This window comes from Saccopteryx leptura, chromosome 9 (genome assembly GCF_036850995.1).
Source record: "Saccopteryx leptura isolate mSacLep1 chromosome 9, mSacLep1_pri_phased_curated, whole genome shotgun sequence".
NCBI classification, from domain to species: Eukaryota; Metazoa; Chordata; class Mammalia; order Chiroptera; family Emballonuridae; genus Saccopteryx; species Saccopteryx leptura.
In genome coordinates, this window is record NC_089511.1 from 74308026 (window position 1) to 74324315 (window position 16290).

Below are 16290 nucleotides of genomic sequence, written 5' to 3' on the forward strand. Positions count from 1 at the left end.
AAAGAATCCACAAAAAGACTACTAGAAACAATAAGCCAATACAGTAAGGTCGCAGGATACAAAATTAACATACAGAAGTCAATAGCCTTTCTATATGCCAACAATGAAACATTTGAGAATGAACTCAAAAGAATAATCCCCTTCACGATTGCAACAAAAAAAATATTATAAAATACCTAGGAATAAACATAACAAAGAATGTAAAGGACTTATATAATGAAAACTATAAACCATTGTTAAGGGAAATCGAAAAAGATATAATGAGATGGAAGAATATTCCTTGTTCTTGGTTAGGAAGAATAAATATAATCAAGATGGCTATATTACCCAAAGCAATATACAAATTTAATGCAATTTCCATCAAAATTCCAATGACATTTTTAAAGAAATGGAGCAAAAAATCATCAGATTTATATGGAACTATAAAAACCCCGAATAGCCAAAGCAATCCTAAAGAAAAAGAATGAAACTGGGGGCATTACAATACCTGACTTCAAACTATATTATAGGGCCACAATCAAAACAGCATGGTATTGGCAGAAAAATAGACACTCAGACCAATGGAACAGAATAGAAAACCCAGAAATAAAACCACATATATATAGTCAAATAATTTTTGATAAAAGGGTCAACAACACACAATAGAGAAAAGAATGCCCCTTCAATAAATGGTGCTGGGAAAACTGAAAATCCACATGTAAAAGAATGAAACTTGACTACAGTTTGTCCCCCTGTACTAAAATTAACTCAAAATGGATCAAAGATCTAAACATAAGACCTGAAACAATAAAGTACATAGAAGAAGACATAGGTACTAAACTCATGGACCTGGGTTTTAAAGAGCATTTTATGAATTTGACTCCAAAGGCAAGAGAAGGATGAATGGGACTACATCAGACTAAGAAGTTTTTGCTCAGCAAGAGAAACTGATAACAAAATAAACAGACAGCCAACTAAATGGGAAATGATATTTTCAAACAACAGCTCAGATAAGGGCCTAATATCCAAAATATAAAAGAACTCATAAAACTCAACAACAAACAAACAAACAATCCAATAAAAAAATGGGAAGAGGACATGAACAGACACTTCTCCCAGGAAGAAATACAAATGGCCAACAGATATATGAAAAGATGCTCATCTTCTTTAGTTATTAGAGAAATGCAAATCAAAACTGCAATGAGATACCACCTCACACCTATTAGATGAGCTATTATTAACAAGACAGGTAATAGCAAATGTTGGAGAGGCTGTGGAGAAAAAGGAACCCTCATACACTGTTGGTGGGAATGTAAAGTAGTACAACCATTATGGAAGAAAGTATGGTGGTTCCTCAAAAAACTGAAAATAGAACTACCTTATGACCCAGCAATCCCTCTACTGGGTATATACCCCAAAAACTCAGAAACATTGATACGTAAAGACACATGCAGCCCCATGTTCATTGCAGCATTGTTCACAGTGGCCAGGACATGGAAACAACCAAAAAGCCCGTCAATAGATGACTGGATAAAGAAGATGTGGCACATATACACTATGGAATACTACTCAGCCATAAGAAATGATGACATCGGATGATTTACAGCAAAATGGTGGGATCTTGATAACATTATACGAAGTGAAATAAGTAAATCAGAAAAAAACAGGAATTGCATTATTCCATACGTAGGTGGAACATAAAAGTGAGAGTAAGAGACATTGATAAGAGTGTGGTGGTTACGGGGGTGGGGGGAGAGGGAGAGGGAAAGGGGGAAGGGTAGGGGCACAAAGAAAACTAGATAGAAGGTGACAGAGGACAATCTGACTTTGGGTGATGGGTATGCAACATAATTGAACGACAAGATAACCTGGACATGTTATCTTTGAATATATGTATCCTGATTTATTGATGTCGCCACATTAAAAAAATAAAATTATAAAAAAAAGAAAGAAGATGACAGACGGCAATTGGACTTTGGGTGATGGGAATGCAGCATAATTGAATGGCAGAATAACCTAGAGATGTTTTCTCCGAACATATTTACCCTGATTTATCAATGTCACCCCATTAAAATTAATAATAAAAAAAAAGAAAAGAAAAAAATATTATTCAAATAGAGGAAATATGGTCAGAAACCACTAGGAAACATTGAGTATAAAATACGGAGTCAGGTATCTTCAAATCTTCCTCACTGAATGAGAAGAAAACAATGTATATTAACTTGCAATGAGAAAACAGAATATTTCCATTTTTTTCTAGTGAACAATTAAAATAACATTCAACTCTCCAGTGAGACAAAGTAAATGACAAAGAGTGATGTCCTACCGATGTCATTACTCGTGTTTCAGGCAAGAAAGTCTTGAAAACACGACAGGCTCGCAAGTCAATAGGGTCCCGCAGGTAGAATGCCTGGACGCCCGCTGCCACCAGCCTGGGCTGCTGCTTCAGCACTGCTGCAATGCCCGCTGGAAGGAAGCAGTGAGCTCGATGCAGGGAGGCTTGAATTTTTCCTGGGTATCTGTGACAAGGAACATAATTACTTTTACTTTATGATATGTAAGTATCTAGAGTTCTTATACCATTTACTCCGCCCTTTCTTATATATATTTTTACTCATTTTTAAATTTTTCATTGATTTGAGAGAAAGAAGGAAGAGGGGTCGAGGTAGAGGAAGGGAGAGAGAGAGAGGGAGAGAGAGAAAGAGAGAGAGAGAGAGGAGGATCAACTCCTCATTGCCCTGACCAGGGATTGAACCCACGACCTCTGCACGCTGGGGCAACACTCTATCCACTGAACCACCTGGTCTGGGCCCTATTTGCTTCTCTCTTAACATCTTGTCTCGGTTCATCAATAGTGAGATGTAAAGAGTGACACAAGAGGCCCTGGCCAGTGGCTCAGGGAATATAGCATCTTCCAGGCATATGGGCATCCCAGGTTTAATTCCCAGTCAGGGCACACAGGAGAAGTGACCACCTGTTTCTTTCCCCCTTCTCTACCTCTTCCCCTCTCACAGCCTGTGGCTCAATGGTTTGAGCAGGGCCCAGGTGCTAAAGATAGCTCAGTTCTTGAGCACTGGCCTAAGATGGGGGTTGCACGTGGGAGTCTGCCTCACTATCTCCCCTCCTCTCACCTAAAAAGAAGTGACACAAGAGGTGAAAACAAAAATGCTGTATATACTAAAAACTACAGGAAAGAAAAGAAGGAAGAGAAAAAGTGGGAGGAAATGGAAATTTGTATAAAAAGATTAAGGTGGTTTAATAAAAACAAAACAAAACGTCTACTATACTTTGGAGAAGGATACAATCAAAGTTTATTCTTCTAAAAAAAATGGTACACAATACACTAACACAGAGCTAAAGGAGATTTTTAATATTCTTAAGACCCAAGCGGAGCTAAACATTTAACTGAACTCAAATTTGAACGGCTGAATGAATACGTTAGTAGACTTGGGCCTTCTCTTCTGCATGGAAGCTGAAGTACTCCACAGAGGCCACAGACTCACAGGCTTTGCAGCCCCAAGGCCGCATTTCAAACCTGAGCACACTGTGGTGCATAAGGTTCCTATTTCCAAGTTCTCACACTATTTATCTATGGATACAAATAATTCTTAGCCACAATAGCTAAGGTAAATAATGCAAAAATATTGGGATTGGATTACAGCAATTTTAAATGGGAATTAAAATATGTGTTTCTTGATTTTAAATTAAATAATTTCCTAGTCAATCCCATGAAGGATGAAGACAACAAAAATTAGCATTTTTGTGAAAGAAATTCTACATCTAATGAAAGACTTAAACTAAACTAAAATACGAGGCTCCTTGATTCACAATAAAAGTGTTTTGTTGTGTTTTTTACCCTTTGATGCGCCTATTCACAGCAGCTCGTATAGATTCTGAAGCCAAAATTTTTTCTGAGTGTGTTGAGATTATACTTAATGCTTGCGGGATTGTTGGGGGTGTAGTGGGTAACCAGGATACTGCTCCACGTTGCCTCGGTACAGGAATAATGCACAACTCCCCACGGTAGAAAAATACCTGCAAAATTATACATTTTAATTTTCATATTAGAAACTGACAAACTCTAGGTACATATGAAAAATGTTGCATGATTTTCCAAATATGTATATACTTACCCTATTAGCACTATTATCAGCATCTAGCCACTTAGGGAGAAAGTCAGCAGCCTCTATTAACAAGAATTCACCATCATTGTCTTCAATCCTAATGCAAGAAAAGATGCAATTTTGCATTCATAAAGCACAGATTTACTAATAGATTTTTTTGATTAATACATTTTCATTCATCTTAGTAAATATCTAACTATGTACTATGTGTAGACTGCTATAATAAAGCAAATGTTTAAGATACCATTAAACACTGAAGCAAACTATAAGACTGTATGGAGGAGCTAGAGAGAAAATAAATACACAAATAAGTAGCTGTCACAAAAATATGAAAAAATACACAAAGTATCATAGGATTTTACATTTTTTATTTTTACATTTTTTATTTATTTATTCATTTTAGAGAGGAGAGAAGGGGAGAGAGAGAGAGAGAGAGAAGAGGGAAGAGCAGGAAGTATCAACTCCCATATGTGCCTTGACCAGGCAAGTCAGGGTTTTGAACCAGCAACCTCAGTGTTTCCAGGTTGACGCTTTATCCACTGCGCCACCACAGGTCAGGCTTTTTTTTTTTTTTTTTTTTTTTTTTGCGTCTTTTTTTTATTATTATTATTATTATTCATTTTAGAGAGGAGAGAGAAATGGAGAGAGAGAGAGAGACAGAGAGGGAGAGAGAGAGGAGAGAGAGACAGAGAGAGAAGGGGGGAGGAGCTGGAAGCATCAACTCCCATATGTGCCTTGACCAGGCAAACCCAGGGTTTCGAACCGGCAACCTCAGCATTTCCAGGTTGATACTTTATCCACTGCGCCACCACAGGTCAGGCTAAAGTATCATAGGATTTTAAAAGAAAAAAAATCATATATGGCCAAGATTAGTTGTCTTTATGTAGGAGGTGTTATTTCGGTCTTGAAAGATAATTTTGTTTTGCCTCATTTTCTTTCTTTTTTTTTAGTGAGAGGGAGGGAGGCAGAGATACAGACTCCTGCATGTTCCCCAACTGGGATTACTTGCTCTGCCCATCTGGGGCCATTGCTCCATTGTTCAGCAACAGAGCCATTTTTTAGCACCTGAGGCAGAGGCCTTGGAGCCATCTTCAGTGCATAAGGTCAACTCGCTGGAATCAATCAAACTATGGCTGTGGGTGGGGAGAGACAGAGAGAGAGAAAAAGTAGGGGGAGGGACGGAGAAGCAAATGGTCACTTCTCCTGTGTGCCCTAACCGGGGAATTGAACCCGGGACATCTACCCACTGGGCTAACGCTCTACCACTGAGCCAACAAGCCAGGGCCTCATTTGCAGCATTTTTAAAATTTAAATTTGTGAATAGTTAAGAGTCACATGGTTAAAACTTTAGAACATAAAACTTCAATAATAAAAGGTACACAATGAAAAATATTCCTGCTTTTGTCCCTACATGCGAAACTCCTACCCCACCATCACTATTCTTTCTTTCTTTTTTTTTTTTTTGTATTTTTCCGAAGTTGGAAACAGGCAAGCAATCAGACAGACTCCCCCCGCATGCACCCGACCGGGATCCACCCGGCATGCCCACCAGGGGGTGATGCTCTGCCCATCTGGGGCGTTGCTCTGCCACAATCAGAGCCATTCTAGCGCCTGAGGTAGGGGCCACAGAGCCATCCTCAGTGCCCCGGCAAACGTTGCTCCAATGGAGCCTTGGCTGCGGGAGGGGAAGAGAGAGACAGAGACGAAGGAGAGGGGGAAGGGTGGAGAAGCAGATGGGCGCTTCTCCCGTTTGCCCTGGCTGGGAATCGAACCTGGGACTCTTGCACGCCAGGCCGACGCTCTACCACTGAGCCAACCGGTCAGGGCTCACTATTATTTCTTATTCATCCTTCTGGAGTTTGCTTATGCATAATCTGACTAATAGAACTATGAATTCCTATTTTCTTCTCTTGTCCTACAAAAGGTAGCATATTCTATACACAGCTCTGGGTTTTTAATGGGTAGAAGAAATGGAGGCACCTGACCTGTGGTGGCGCAGTGGATAAAGCGTCGACCTGGAAATGCTGAGGTCACCGGTTCGAAACCCTGGGCTTGCCTGGTCAAGGCACATATGGGAGTTGATGCTTCCAGCTCCTCCCCATCTTCTCTCTCTTCTCTCTCTCTCCCTTTCTCTCTCCTCTCTAAAATGAATAAATAAAATTTAAAAAAAATTAAAAAAATAAAAGGAAATGGAGGGTACTCTTGGCAGAGGGACACCATAAGCAAAACCATGGAGGTGGCAATGGTTATAAAATGAGACATGACTTGGGGTGCAGAGCACACAATACAATACACAGATGCAGTGTACACCTGAAAATAATTTTATCAACCAATGTCACCCCAATAAATTCAATATAAAAGTAAAAAAAACCTCATGGAGGTAGCAACTGAAGATAGATATTTGGAGAATGACAACTAGTAAAGAACAAGACTAGAGAAGCACAGTTATCATTTTAGAGAGAGCTTTAATTGTCAGAATGAAAGAGAATGAGCTTAGTTTTATTAAAAAAAAGAATGTAAAGTTTTAGAGTAGGGTAATAAAATGGTTACAGCTCTACCTTAGGAAGATTGTAATGCAGAGACACAGAAGGACCTTTTTGTAATTAAAAATAAAAAAAACTTACAAGACAGTAGTTGCCTACTATTTAAAGAGTTCTTATAGGCCTGGTGTGTATGTATGAACAGTCAATATAGAACTATCAGAATCTGCACAAAAATGGTAGTGCCCGTCCTTATTATAGTTGTAAAGACAGAAACTAATGTTTCTGTATTTGTTCACTTAAAATTCCATCATTTATTAAGAAATTATTGCTAATTATTTTTGGGTGTGATAACAGTAGTGTTTAAAATAAGAGTTCATATTGCTTAGATTTATTTCCTGAACTATTTAAAGATAAAATGGCATAATATTGGAGAGATACTTTAAAATAATCTTTTATGTGATGGGGAAGTAGAGTAAGGATATAGATAAGTGAGTTAATAATTTCTGAAGTTGCGTGATAGGCACACATGAATTCATTCTAAATTTATGTGTTTGAAATTTCAATATAATATTGTTTTCAAAGTTGTTTTTCTTTTTCTTCTGCTGGGGAAAAGGTTGGGTGCGTAAAAAAAGATCAGCATTTGGGGGCTGACCAGAAAACTAGGATAAGTGGTAAGTGGGTGAATCACCCTATGCTGGGAAAATGTGGTCATTACAGAAAACTACCAGTTACCACTTTAAAAACTGAATTCGAATTTACTTTGCTATCTCTTTAAATATCTTCTGTATTTAATTTCTCAAAAAAACTTAGCTATGGTATGGAGAGCGGAGAGAGGCCACGTGGAGGAGAAGAGAAACAGCCAAGATGGCAGAGTGCTGAAGGAGAAACCAGTTAGTGCAGCGAGAAGGAGATGGGGAACAGAGGTGAATAAGGCTGGTGAGCTAGAAATCTTTGATTCTAGGAAACTCGGATAAGTCAGTGGCTTTGGGAGCCCTGAATGGAAAGGGAAGTGTTTTCCAACTGTGTGTATTTTTTTTTTTTAAGATTTTATTTATTCATTATAGAGAGGGAAGAGGGAGGGAGAGAGAGAGAGAGAGAGAGAGAGAGAAGGGGGGAGGAGCAGGAAGCATCAACTCCCATATGTGCCTTGACCAGGCAAGCCCAGGGTTTTGAACCGGCAACCTCAGCATTTCCAGGTTGATGCTTTATCCACTGCGCCACCACAGGTCAGGCCTGTGTGTATTTTTTGTCTGTCGAATACAAGCTAGGATTAAAGCTAATGCCCCCCCCCCCACACACACACAAAATTTAGCTATGGTCTAACACAGTGGTCCCCAACCCCCGGCCACGGACCGGCACCGGTCCATGGGCCATTTGGTACCAGTCCGCAGAAAAAGAATAAATAACTTACATTATTTCCGTTTTATTTATATTTAAGTCTGAACAATGTTTTATTTTTAAAAAATGACCACATTCCCTGTTACATCCATCTAAGACTCACTTTTGACGCTTGTCTCAGTCACGTGATACATTTATCCATCCCACCCTAAAGGCCGGTCCGTGAAAATATTTTCTGACATTAAACCGGTCCGTGGTCCAAAAAAGGTTGGGGACCACTGGTCTAACAGACAAAGACATAGCAAATATAAGATCTACCAGAAAGTTCTGTCCGTTTCTATCACAACAAGTTTCAACTTAGCACCCTCCGACTATCACTTGCTTTTGTCCTTACAAAATTTTTTAAAGGGCAAAAAATTCAAAAATGAAGTTATCAAACAAGCACTGGTTCAATTTTTCGCATCAAGATAAAACATTTTTAAAAAATGGGATATACAAATTGCCCCTACGCTGGCAAGAAATCATTAATAATAATGGCAATTATATTATTTAATAAAGTTTATTGACAGTAAGAAAAATTTGTATTTGTTTTATTCCAAAAACAGAAATTTCCAGATCTTATATATCTGTAAAATGTATGTGTGTGATTTTTTTTAAAGGCCCATAAGAAATTTGATGATGATTACTTCTAAGAAGTCAAAGCAGTACACCCTTTGCATTGTTTGAATTTTGTTTGCCATGTATTGTTGTGGACTGTAAACGGTAAAAAGCCTTTGAGGATTCGAGGCTTAGAAAAAGGCTAAGTTCTCTCCCCCCCCATCTCCATATTTGGCTATGATGCTGAGTATTTGCACCCACTTCACTTGCTTCCTTAACTTGCTGGAAGCAATTTACATGCCCTTCCTCTTACTCTTTGTTTGTTCTTATGCAGGGTAGGGGGATTCCTGTTTATGCCTTGGGAGAGTTCCTGTTTTAGCCCCAATGTGTAACTTTGTATCAAGGACTTCCTTGATTTGCATATGGCTATATAATAAAGCAAACTGGGGCTACAGGGCACTCAGATATTGCCATCAGCATTTGAAGAGTCCTCCTGGTCCCATCTTTTTTCTTAATAAGTATGTTTCCTTAATTCTGCACCATTATTAGGAGCCACACTGGTCCGCGGCAATGTATATTTGTTCTTTTTTTATTTTTATTTTTTTAATTTTTTTATTTTACAGAGACAGAGAGAGAGTCAGAGAGAGGGATAGATAGGGACAAACAGACAGGAACAGAGAGAGATGAGAAGCATCAATCATCAGTTTTTTTGTTGTGACACCTTAGTTGTTCATTGATTGCTTTCTCATATGTGCCTTGACCGTGGGCCTTCAGCAGACCAAGTAACCCCTTGCTCGAGCCAGCGACCTTCAGTCCAAGCTGACGAGCTTTTTGCTCAAGCTAGATGAGCCCGCGTTCACGCTGGTGGCCTTGGGGTCTCAAACCTGGGTCCTCCGCATCCCAGTCCGACACTCTATCCACTGTACCACCGCCTAGTCAGGCTATATTTGTTCTTTCATAATGAAAATTAAAAAAAAAAAAAACCTGCCTGACCTGTGGTAGCACGGTAGATAAAACATCGACCTGGAATGCTGAGGTTGCCAATTCAAAACCCTGGGCTTCCCTGGTCAAGGCATATATGGTAGTTGATGCTTCCTGCTTCCCCCTTCTCTTCCTTTCTCTCTCGCTCACTTCTCTCTCTAAAATGAATAAATAAAGTCTTAAAAAAAACCCCTAAAACAGCAGATTCTGTTTGACATTTTTTGGAAAGTGAACTCTCCATAATATTTTCATCATTCTTCCTCAAGAAAAGGAAGTAGGTTATCTCAGTCAGGGTGTCGTTCTGAAACACCAAAGCTTTGGGTTCAATTCCGTCAGGGAACATACGGGAAGCAACCAGTGAATGCACAACAGAGTGGAACAACAACTGAATGCTTCTTTGTGTCTCTCTCCCCCTTCTTCTGTTTCTCTAAAAACAATCAATTAATCATAATAATAAAAGGAAGTCACAAGAAATAAGGGAGAAAACCCAGAAGTCATTTTTAAAATTTGTGCCCCAAATCTGTACAATTTCTACCAGACTACAGAAAAAAAATTACTAAATGGATTAAAATGTCATTGTTTTCAAGAATAAAATTCCTTTAGAATTATTAAAATAACTATAATACCTTGCTACCAATTCTGGAAATTCCTTTGTAATTTGTTTTATTATATAAACAATAAACCATTCATCCTCGATGTTATCCCCAAACTTTGTTATGCCAAACATATGTGCAGGAACACCTCCTAAAAATAAGAGGAAATAAAAATATAAGTAATCATTCAATTAAACAAATATTTACTGACTATGCAGGAGGTACTATACTGGGAGCTGGGGTTGCAATCCTGAACAAAAGATATAAGAAGCCTTCTCTTGAGGAGTTGAGGGTTCATATAACAGGAGATAGACAACCAAGCCATCTCAAAACAAGACGATGAACAGATGTATGCACTGAGAACTATGTGAACATAGATGTTACATTGGAGCTATGCTTATCTGGAGGAATAGCCAGAAGTAGGCTTTCCAGAAAGATAGAATAGTATGTGCAAAGGCACAGAGGCATGACAGACAATAGTGTCTGTCAATATCAGGTAGCTAGATTTGGATGGAGCAGAATTTCCAAACAAGTACATTATCCAGTTATGTGTAGAAATTAAACAACATAGTCTTAAACAACCAATGGTCAAAAAAGAAATCTCAAGGGAAACTAGAAAATATCTTGAGACAAAAATAAAAGCATAACATACCAAAACTTATTAGATGCAGTGAAAGCAGTGCTAAAAGGGAAGTTTATAGGTTACAAAAGGTCTCAAATCAACAACCTAACTTTGCACCTTAAGGAACAAGAAAAAGAACAAACTAAATCCAAAGCTAGCAGGAGGAAATTAATAATAAAGACAAGGGCAGAAATAAAGGAAATGGAGAACAGAAAAACAATAGAAAAAAAATCAACATCAACTGAGTTGGTTTGTTAGAAAAGATCGACAAAATTGACAAAACATTAAATTAAGATAAAAGAGAAAAGACTCAACTAAAATCAGAAATGAAAGAGGGGATTTTACTACCTATTCCACAGAAATAAAAAGGACTATAAAAGAACACCATGAATGATTATAGACCAACAAGCTGGATAACCTAAAAGAAATAGGTAAATTCCTAGAACCACACAATCTAACCAGACTGGATCAAAAAAAAAAAGAAAAAAAAAGAAAAAGAAAAACAGAAAATCTGAACAGAGCTATAACTCTGAAAGAAACTGAATCAGTAATCAAATCTTCCCAACAACAACAAAAAAATCCAGAACCTGATGACTCCACTAGAGAATTCTAACAACCACTTAAAGAATTAACATCAATACTCCTCAAATTCTGTCAAAAAACCGAAGAGAAGCAAACATTCCCAAACTCATTTTATAAGGTCCCCATTACCCTAACACTAAAGCCAGACAAAGACAATACAAAAAAACTAGGACCAATATCCCTGATGAATATTGATGTAGAAACAAGTTTCGACAAGTAAGCACATGTTTATTTGGTGCATGTGTGCCTCTCTATTTTCATCACTTAATGTATACATACTGACGTAGCAAATTAACTAAAACAAAGTTGATTCACGTTAGTCTTTTTTTGTTTTTTCTTTGTATTTTTCTGAAGCTGGAAACGGGGAGGCAGTCAAACAGACTCCCGCATGTGCCAGACCGGGATCCACCCGGCATGCCCACCAGGGGGCGTCGCTGTGCCACAATCAGAGCCATTCTAGCGCCTGAGGCAGAGGCCACAGAGCCATCCTCAGTGCCCCGGCAAACTTTGCTCCAATGGAGCCTTGGCTGCGGGAGGGGAAGAGAGAGAGACAGAGAGGAGAGGGGGAGGGGTGGAGAAGCAGATGGGCGCTTCTCCTGTGTGCCCTGACTGGGAATCGAACCCGGGACTCCTGCACGCCAGGCCAACGCTCTACCACTGAGCCAACCGGCCAGAGCCTCACATTAGTCTTATGTGTGAAGCGATAATGTACCCATGGCTACTGGTAAAGTTCATTTACACCACTGTAATTTTTACGAATTTCCACAAGGAAGAAATGCTACAGAAGCATGTCTGTTGCATCCACCATATTCCCTGGACTTAGCACCCTCAGGCTATCACTTGTTTTTGTCCTTACAAAATTTTTTGAAGGGCAAAAAATTCAAAAATAAAGAAGATATCAAACAAGCACTGGTTCAATTTTTCGCATCAAAAGATAAAACATTTTTCAAAAATGGGATATACAAATTGCCGTCACGCTGGCAAGAAATCATTAATAATAGTGGCAATTATATTATTTAATAAAGTTTATTGACAGTAAGAAAAATTTGTATTTTGTTTTATTCCAAAAACAGACAGAACTTTCCGGTAGACCTTACTAGCAAAATGAATTCAATAACACACTAAAGAGACTGTACACCAGGACCATGTGGAATATATTCCTGAAACGCAAGGACAGCTCAACATTTGAAAATCAATCAATGCAATATACAACATTAAAAGAATGGGGTCAAACAAGTGCATGGCAGACTGTCTCAAGAGCTGCCAAGGCAAAAAAAAAAAAAAAGGTAGGAAGAAGAACCCAATCAACTCTTCTTCTCCCCACCCTAGGGTGGGGGTGGGGTCTCCCAAATTTGTTAAACTAGAGAAGCTCCAATAAAGGTATCTATTTCTATCTACCTCATATATTAAGTTTGAATTTGAACTTCATCCAGAAGCAATGCGGAACTGTTAGACAAGCAAGTGATAGGATCCAATTTGTGTTTTTTAAAGGTAAATTTAACAGTGTGAGGAAACTGGAGACTTGGTACCAGAGAGGTTAATTATATAACTATCATAATCTTCCAGATGAAGAGATAAAGAGGGCCTAGATGGTAAACAAACAGGTGTAGAGAAAGGGTCATATTTTAGGAGTAATCACAGCAGGACTAGGTCCCTGACTAACCATGGTGAAGTCAGGAGTTGAGTATGATTCTGAATTACTAACTGGCATGGATAACTACTAGGTGGATGGCAATGCCATTAAAGCAAGATGAGAAAACACTGGATAAGAATGATTTTCTAGAAAAAAGAAGGATTTGGATGTGCTGCACTAATGTGACAGTGTTCTTGCCAATAAATACCACATATATTTTGGTGTACAGGAGTACAGAAGTTCAATAAAATTAACAGTAAGGAAGACATTTGGAAACCAACTGAGAGAGAGACTGATGATCTTATAAGATGCCACACTCCTGATCTGAAACAAGACCTCACATAAGTCACTGCCTACATATAGCCTTGGTCACTTACCCATGAGGCCTTTAGGAAAGCTAAAGAAATCATAGGACAAAGTGCCATATTTGGCCAGATGTCAGATCTCAACAACCAAGAACACATTAACAGGGAAGACAGTGGAGGAACCTCAAAATGCTCTGAGTGGCAAATAATGGTCAGACAGCCCAATTATTTCTCTTAATAAGCCAGGCAGAGCTACTCTTAGATCACTACCAAAATAACTGTAAAAGTAAGGCAGCCTATTAAACACATCATCAATAGTGAGAATGCAGAGTAACAGCTAAAGATACCTAGATACATTACGGTACAGAAAAGTAAAGTTTAAAAGAATAGCCCGAGGGCCTGACCTGTGGTGGATAAAGCATCAACCTGGAATGCTCAGGTCGCCAGTTCTAAACCCTGGGCTTGCCTGGTCAAGGCATATATGGGAGTTGAAGCTTCCTTACCCCATTCTGTCTCTCTCTTTCTCTCTTCCCCTCTTTAAAATGAATAAATAAAATCTTTTAAAAAAAAGGAATAGCCCCAGGTTTAATAATGTTGATATACGTTAATTTCTAAGGTAATGACTATTAGAAAGTTTTCATCAATGTGAATGAAAATGAATTTTTTTTTTTTTGTATTTTTCCAAAGTTGGAAAGAGGAGGCAGTCAGATAGACTCCCACATGCGCCTGACCAGGATCCACTCGGCATGCCCACCAGGGGACGATGCTCTGTCGCAATCAGAGCCATTCTAGGGCCTGAGGCAGAGGCCACAGAGCCATCCTCAGTGCCCGGGCCATCTTTGCTCCAATGGAGCCTTGGCTGCGGGAGGGGAAGAGAGAGACAGAGAGGAAGGAGAGGGGGAAGGTTGGAGAAGCAGATGGGCGCTTCTCCTGTGTGCCCTGGCTGGGAATTGAACTCGGGACTCCTGCACACCAGGCCGACACTCTACCACTGAGCCAACAGGCCAGGGCCGAAAATAAATTTTTTAAGGGCTCAACTGAAAATAGGCAAGCATCACTAATCTAAAAAGTTCAGAATATAAATCTCCTGAGAACACTGAATAAACTATAGGCTGCTATACATCATTGTTATCAGAATGACAAATGCCATATATATCAAGTCAAAATAAGTAAAAGAGTCTTCCTTACCTTTCTCAGGTTTATATTTGAGATTGAAAGGCTGATTTTGCCAGATATAAGGGAGCAGCATAGGTGCAAACTGGATCATTATTCTTTCAATATACTTTTGAAGAATCTCCTTGTGTTGTTCTGGGTCTCTTGGTTCATCTGGTACCAGGAACAGGCGGTACTCCACAGTATCTTCCACTGTAGCAAGCTTCATATTTTCCTCCATTCTTCTTCGAAAACTAAATTTAAAGTCTCAATAATATAAACCACATAGAACAATGAAGAAATAATATTCCATTCCCCTGAACTATTCTAGGGGATTCCATTAACATTGTTTTCCAAAATTCAGTTATCCACATACCATCATCATGATTTTTGCCTTGACCGTGTACCAAATATAATAACACTTATTTAATGTTCTTTTAATGACATTTTTGTACTTAAAAATTATGTTCTTTACACTTAAAAGTATGTTAAAAGAATCTGTGATATAATACAATAAATGGAAATCCAGTATCATATTCCCCAATTAACTAATAATTACATTAAAATAACTATTTGCCCTTGTAGTTGCAGTGGCATGTGTAACACACTTTGAAAACAACTGCACTAACATCTTGTTTAAATACTATCCAGAACACAAAATATAAATAATAATAATTAGTAATTATTTATTTATACTATAGATAGTATTTATTATTACTAATTATTATATACTATCCAAAGTCCCAGTTCTGCCAGTAAATTAGTCCTGTCATTTTGGGCACTTCACTATCTCTTTCTGGGGCTTTTTCTTTAATTGTAGAATTAGAGTGTTACTCTACCATCTCTAGAATCCTTCTCCGATTTAAATTTTTATTATTTAAACCCTCTTACAAGCAGTGTCCCTTACTCTGCAGAATTTTAATCTTTCTTTTATAAACATTGTACAACATAGTCAAGGGGAACTCACAACTACAAAACGTTCCTGTCTCATCCCAAAACAATTTGCCCATTGTTCTTGATCCTACAACTATCTGCCCAAAATTTGTCCCTTTTTCAAGTGGGGGGGGGGGGGGGCACAACTCTGCTATGCAAGAGGTGATATATATCTCTTTATTTCCTAAGGGTTTCTTTTACAAACAAAAGTGTTAGTTCATTATTGCTACCAGGTAATGCTTTGTAAACAATGGTACTGCACAGGATGGACCACGTAATCCGATTTTTATATACTGCTCACAAAAATTAGGGGATATTTCAAAATGAATATGAAGCTAGAAAATGTCCCCTAATTTTTGCGAGCAGTATAATTTACCTGGCTTTCTAACGGACAAATAACATGAGGTCGGGAGGAACCTGCATCTTCTAACCAGACATTCATTCACCAGTCTATCCAAATTATCATTTGGCCTTTCAACCCAGAGGGACAGACAATAATTCTAGCCACTTACTCATCTATAATGCCAAGCACACCTTATTATGAGAATTCAGTGTCAGAACCAGAAGGGACTTTGAGGTCACTCGAGCTAACTCCTTTACTGTGCAGATGAGAAAACCGGGAGAAGAGAGAGAGAGAAGCGACCAAGCAGCAGAGGCCTGGCTTGTGGTTTAGGGCCCTTCACTCCGATAAGTTCCCTCCCTCCATGTGACAAAATGAAGCCAATTTTTCTTACGGTTCTAGAGCCTCTCCCACACGTCCCTGCTGCGGCACCTTTCCTCAGCCGCCCCTCCCACCGCGCGAGCCTGTCTGGATCAGCCAGCAGTCGCCGAAGTCTGGCCCTAGGCTTGGTCCAGACGCCTGTCTGGAACTTGAGAACGACGGAAGGGCTGAAAGTCAGAAATCGCTCAGGCCCGGAACTCTCAACTTCGTCGCAGATGCGTTTCTGCGGGAACATTCGGCGGGTGCC

General features: G+C 39.0%; 1 protein-coding gene across 4 annotated transcripts in view; it reads right to left on the bottom strand.

The window, feature by feature from the left end:
* Positions 1 to 16239, bottom strand: part of ECD (ecdysoneless cell cycle regulator) — a 43008-nt gene extending 26769 nt beyond the window's left edge. Inside the window, exons 1-6 of one of the 4 annotated variants that reach the window (XM_066349131.1) lie at positions 16057 to 16239; positions 14426 to 14643; positions 10129 to 10246; positions 4113 to 4200; positions 3836 to 4014; positions 2306 to 2498 (exon numbers count right to left, since the gene is read on the bottom strand). In XM_066349131.1, the coding sequence (XP_066205228.1) occupies positions 2306 to 2498; positions 3836 to 4014; positions 4113 to 4200; positions 10129 to 10246; positions 14426 to 14630 (783 nt within the window). In that variant the 5' untranslated portion in view covers positions 14631 to 14643; positions 16057 to 16239. Of the gene's footprint in view, positions 1 to 2305; positions 2499 to 3835; positions 4015 to 4112; positions 4201 to 10128; positions 10247 to 14425; positions 14657 to 15856 lie in introns of all 4 variants that reach the window. The other 3 variants (XM_066349133.1, XM_066349132.1, XM_066349134.1) reach the window with 3 other exon arrangements.
* Positions 16240 to 16290: the final 51 nt, after the last annotated feature.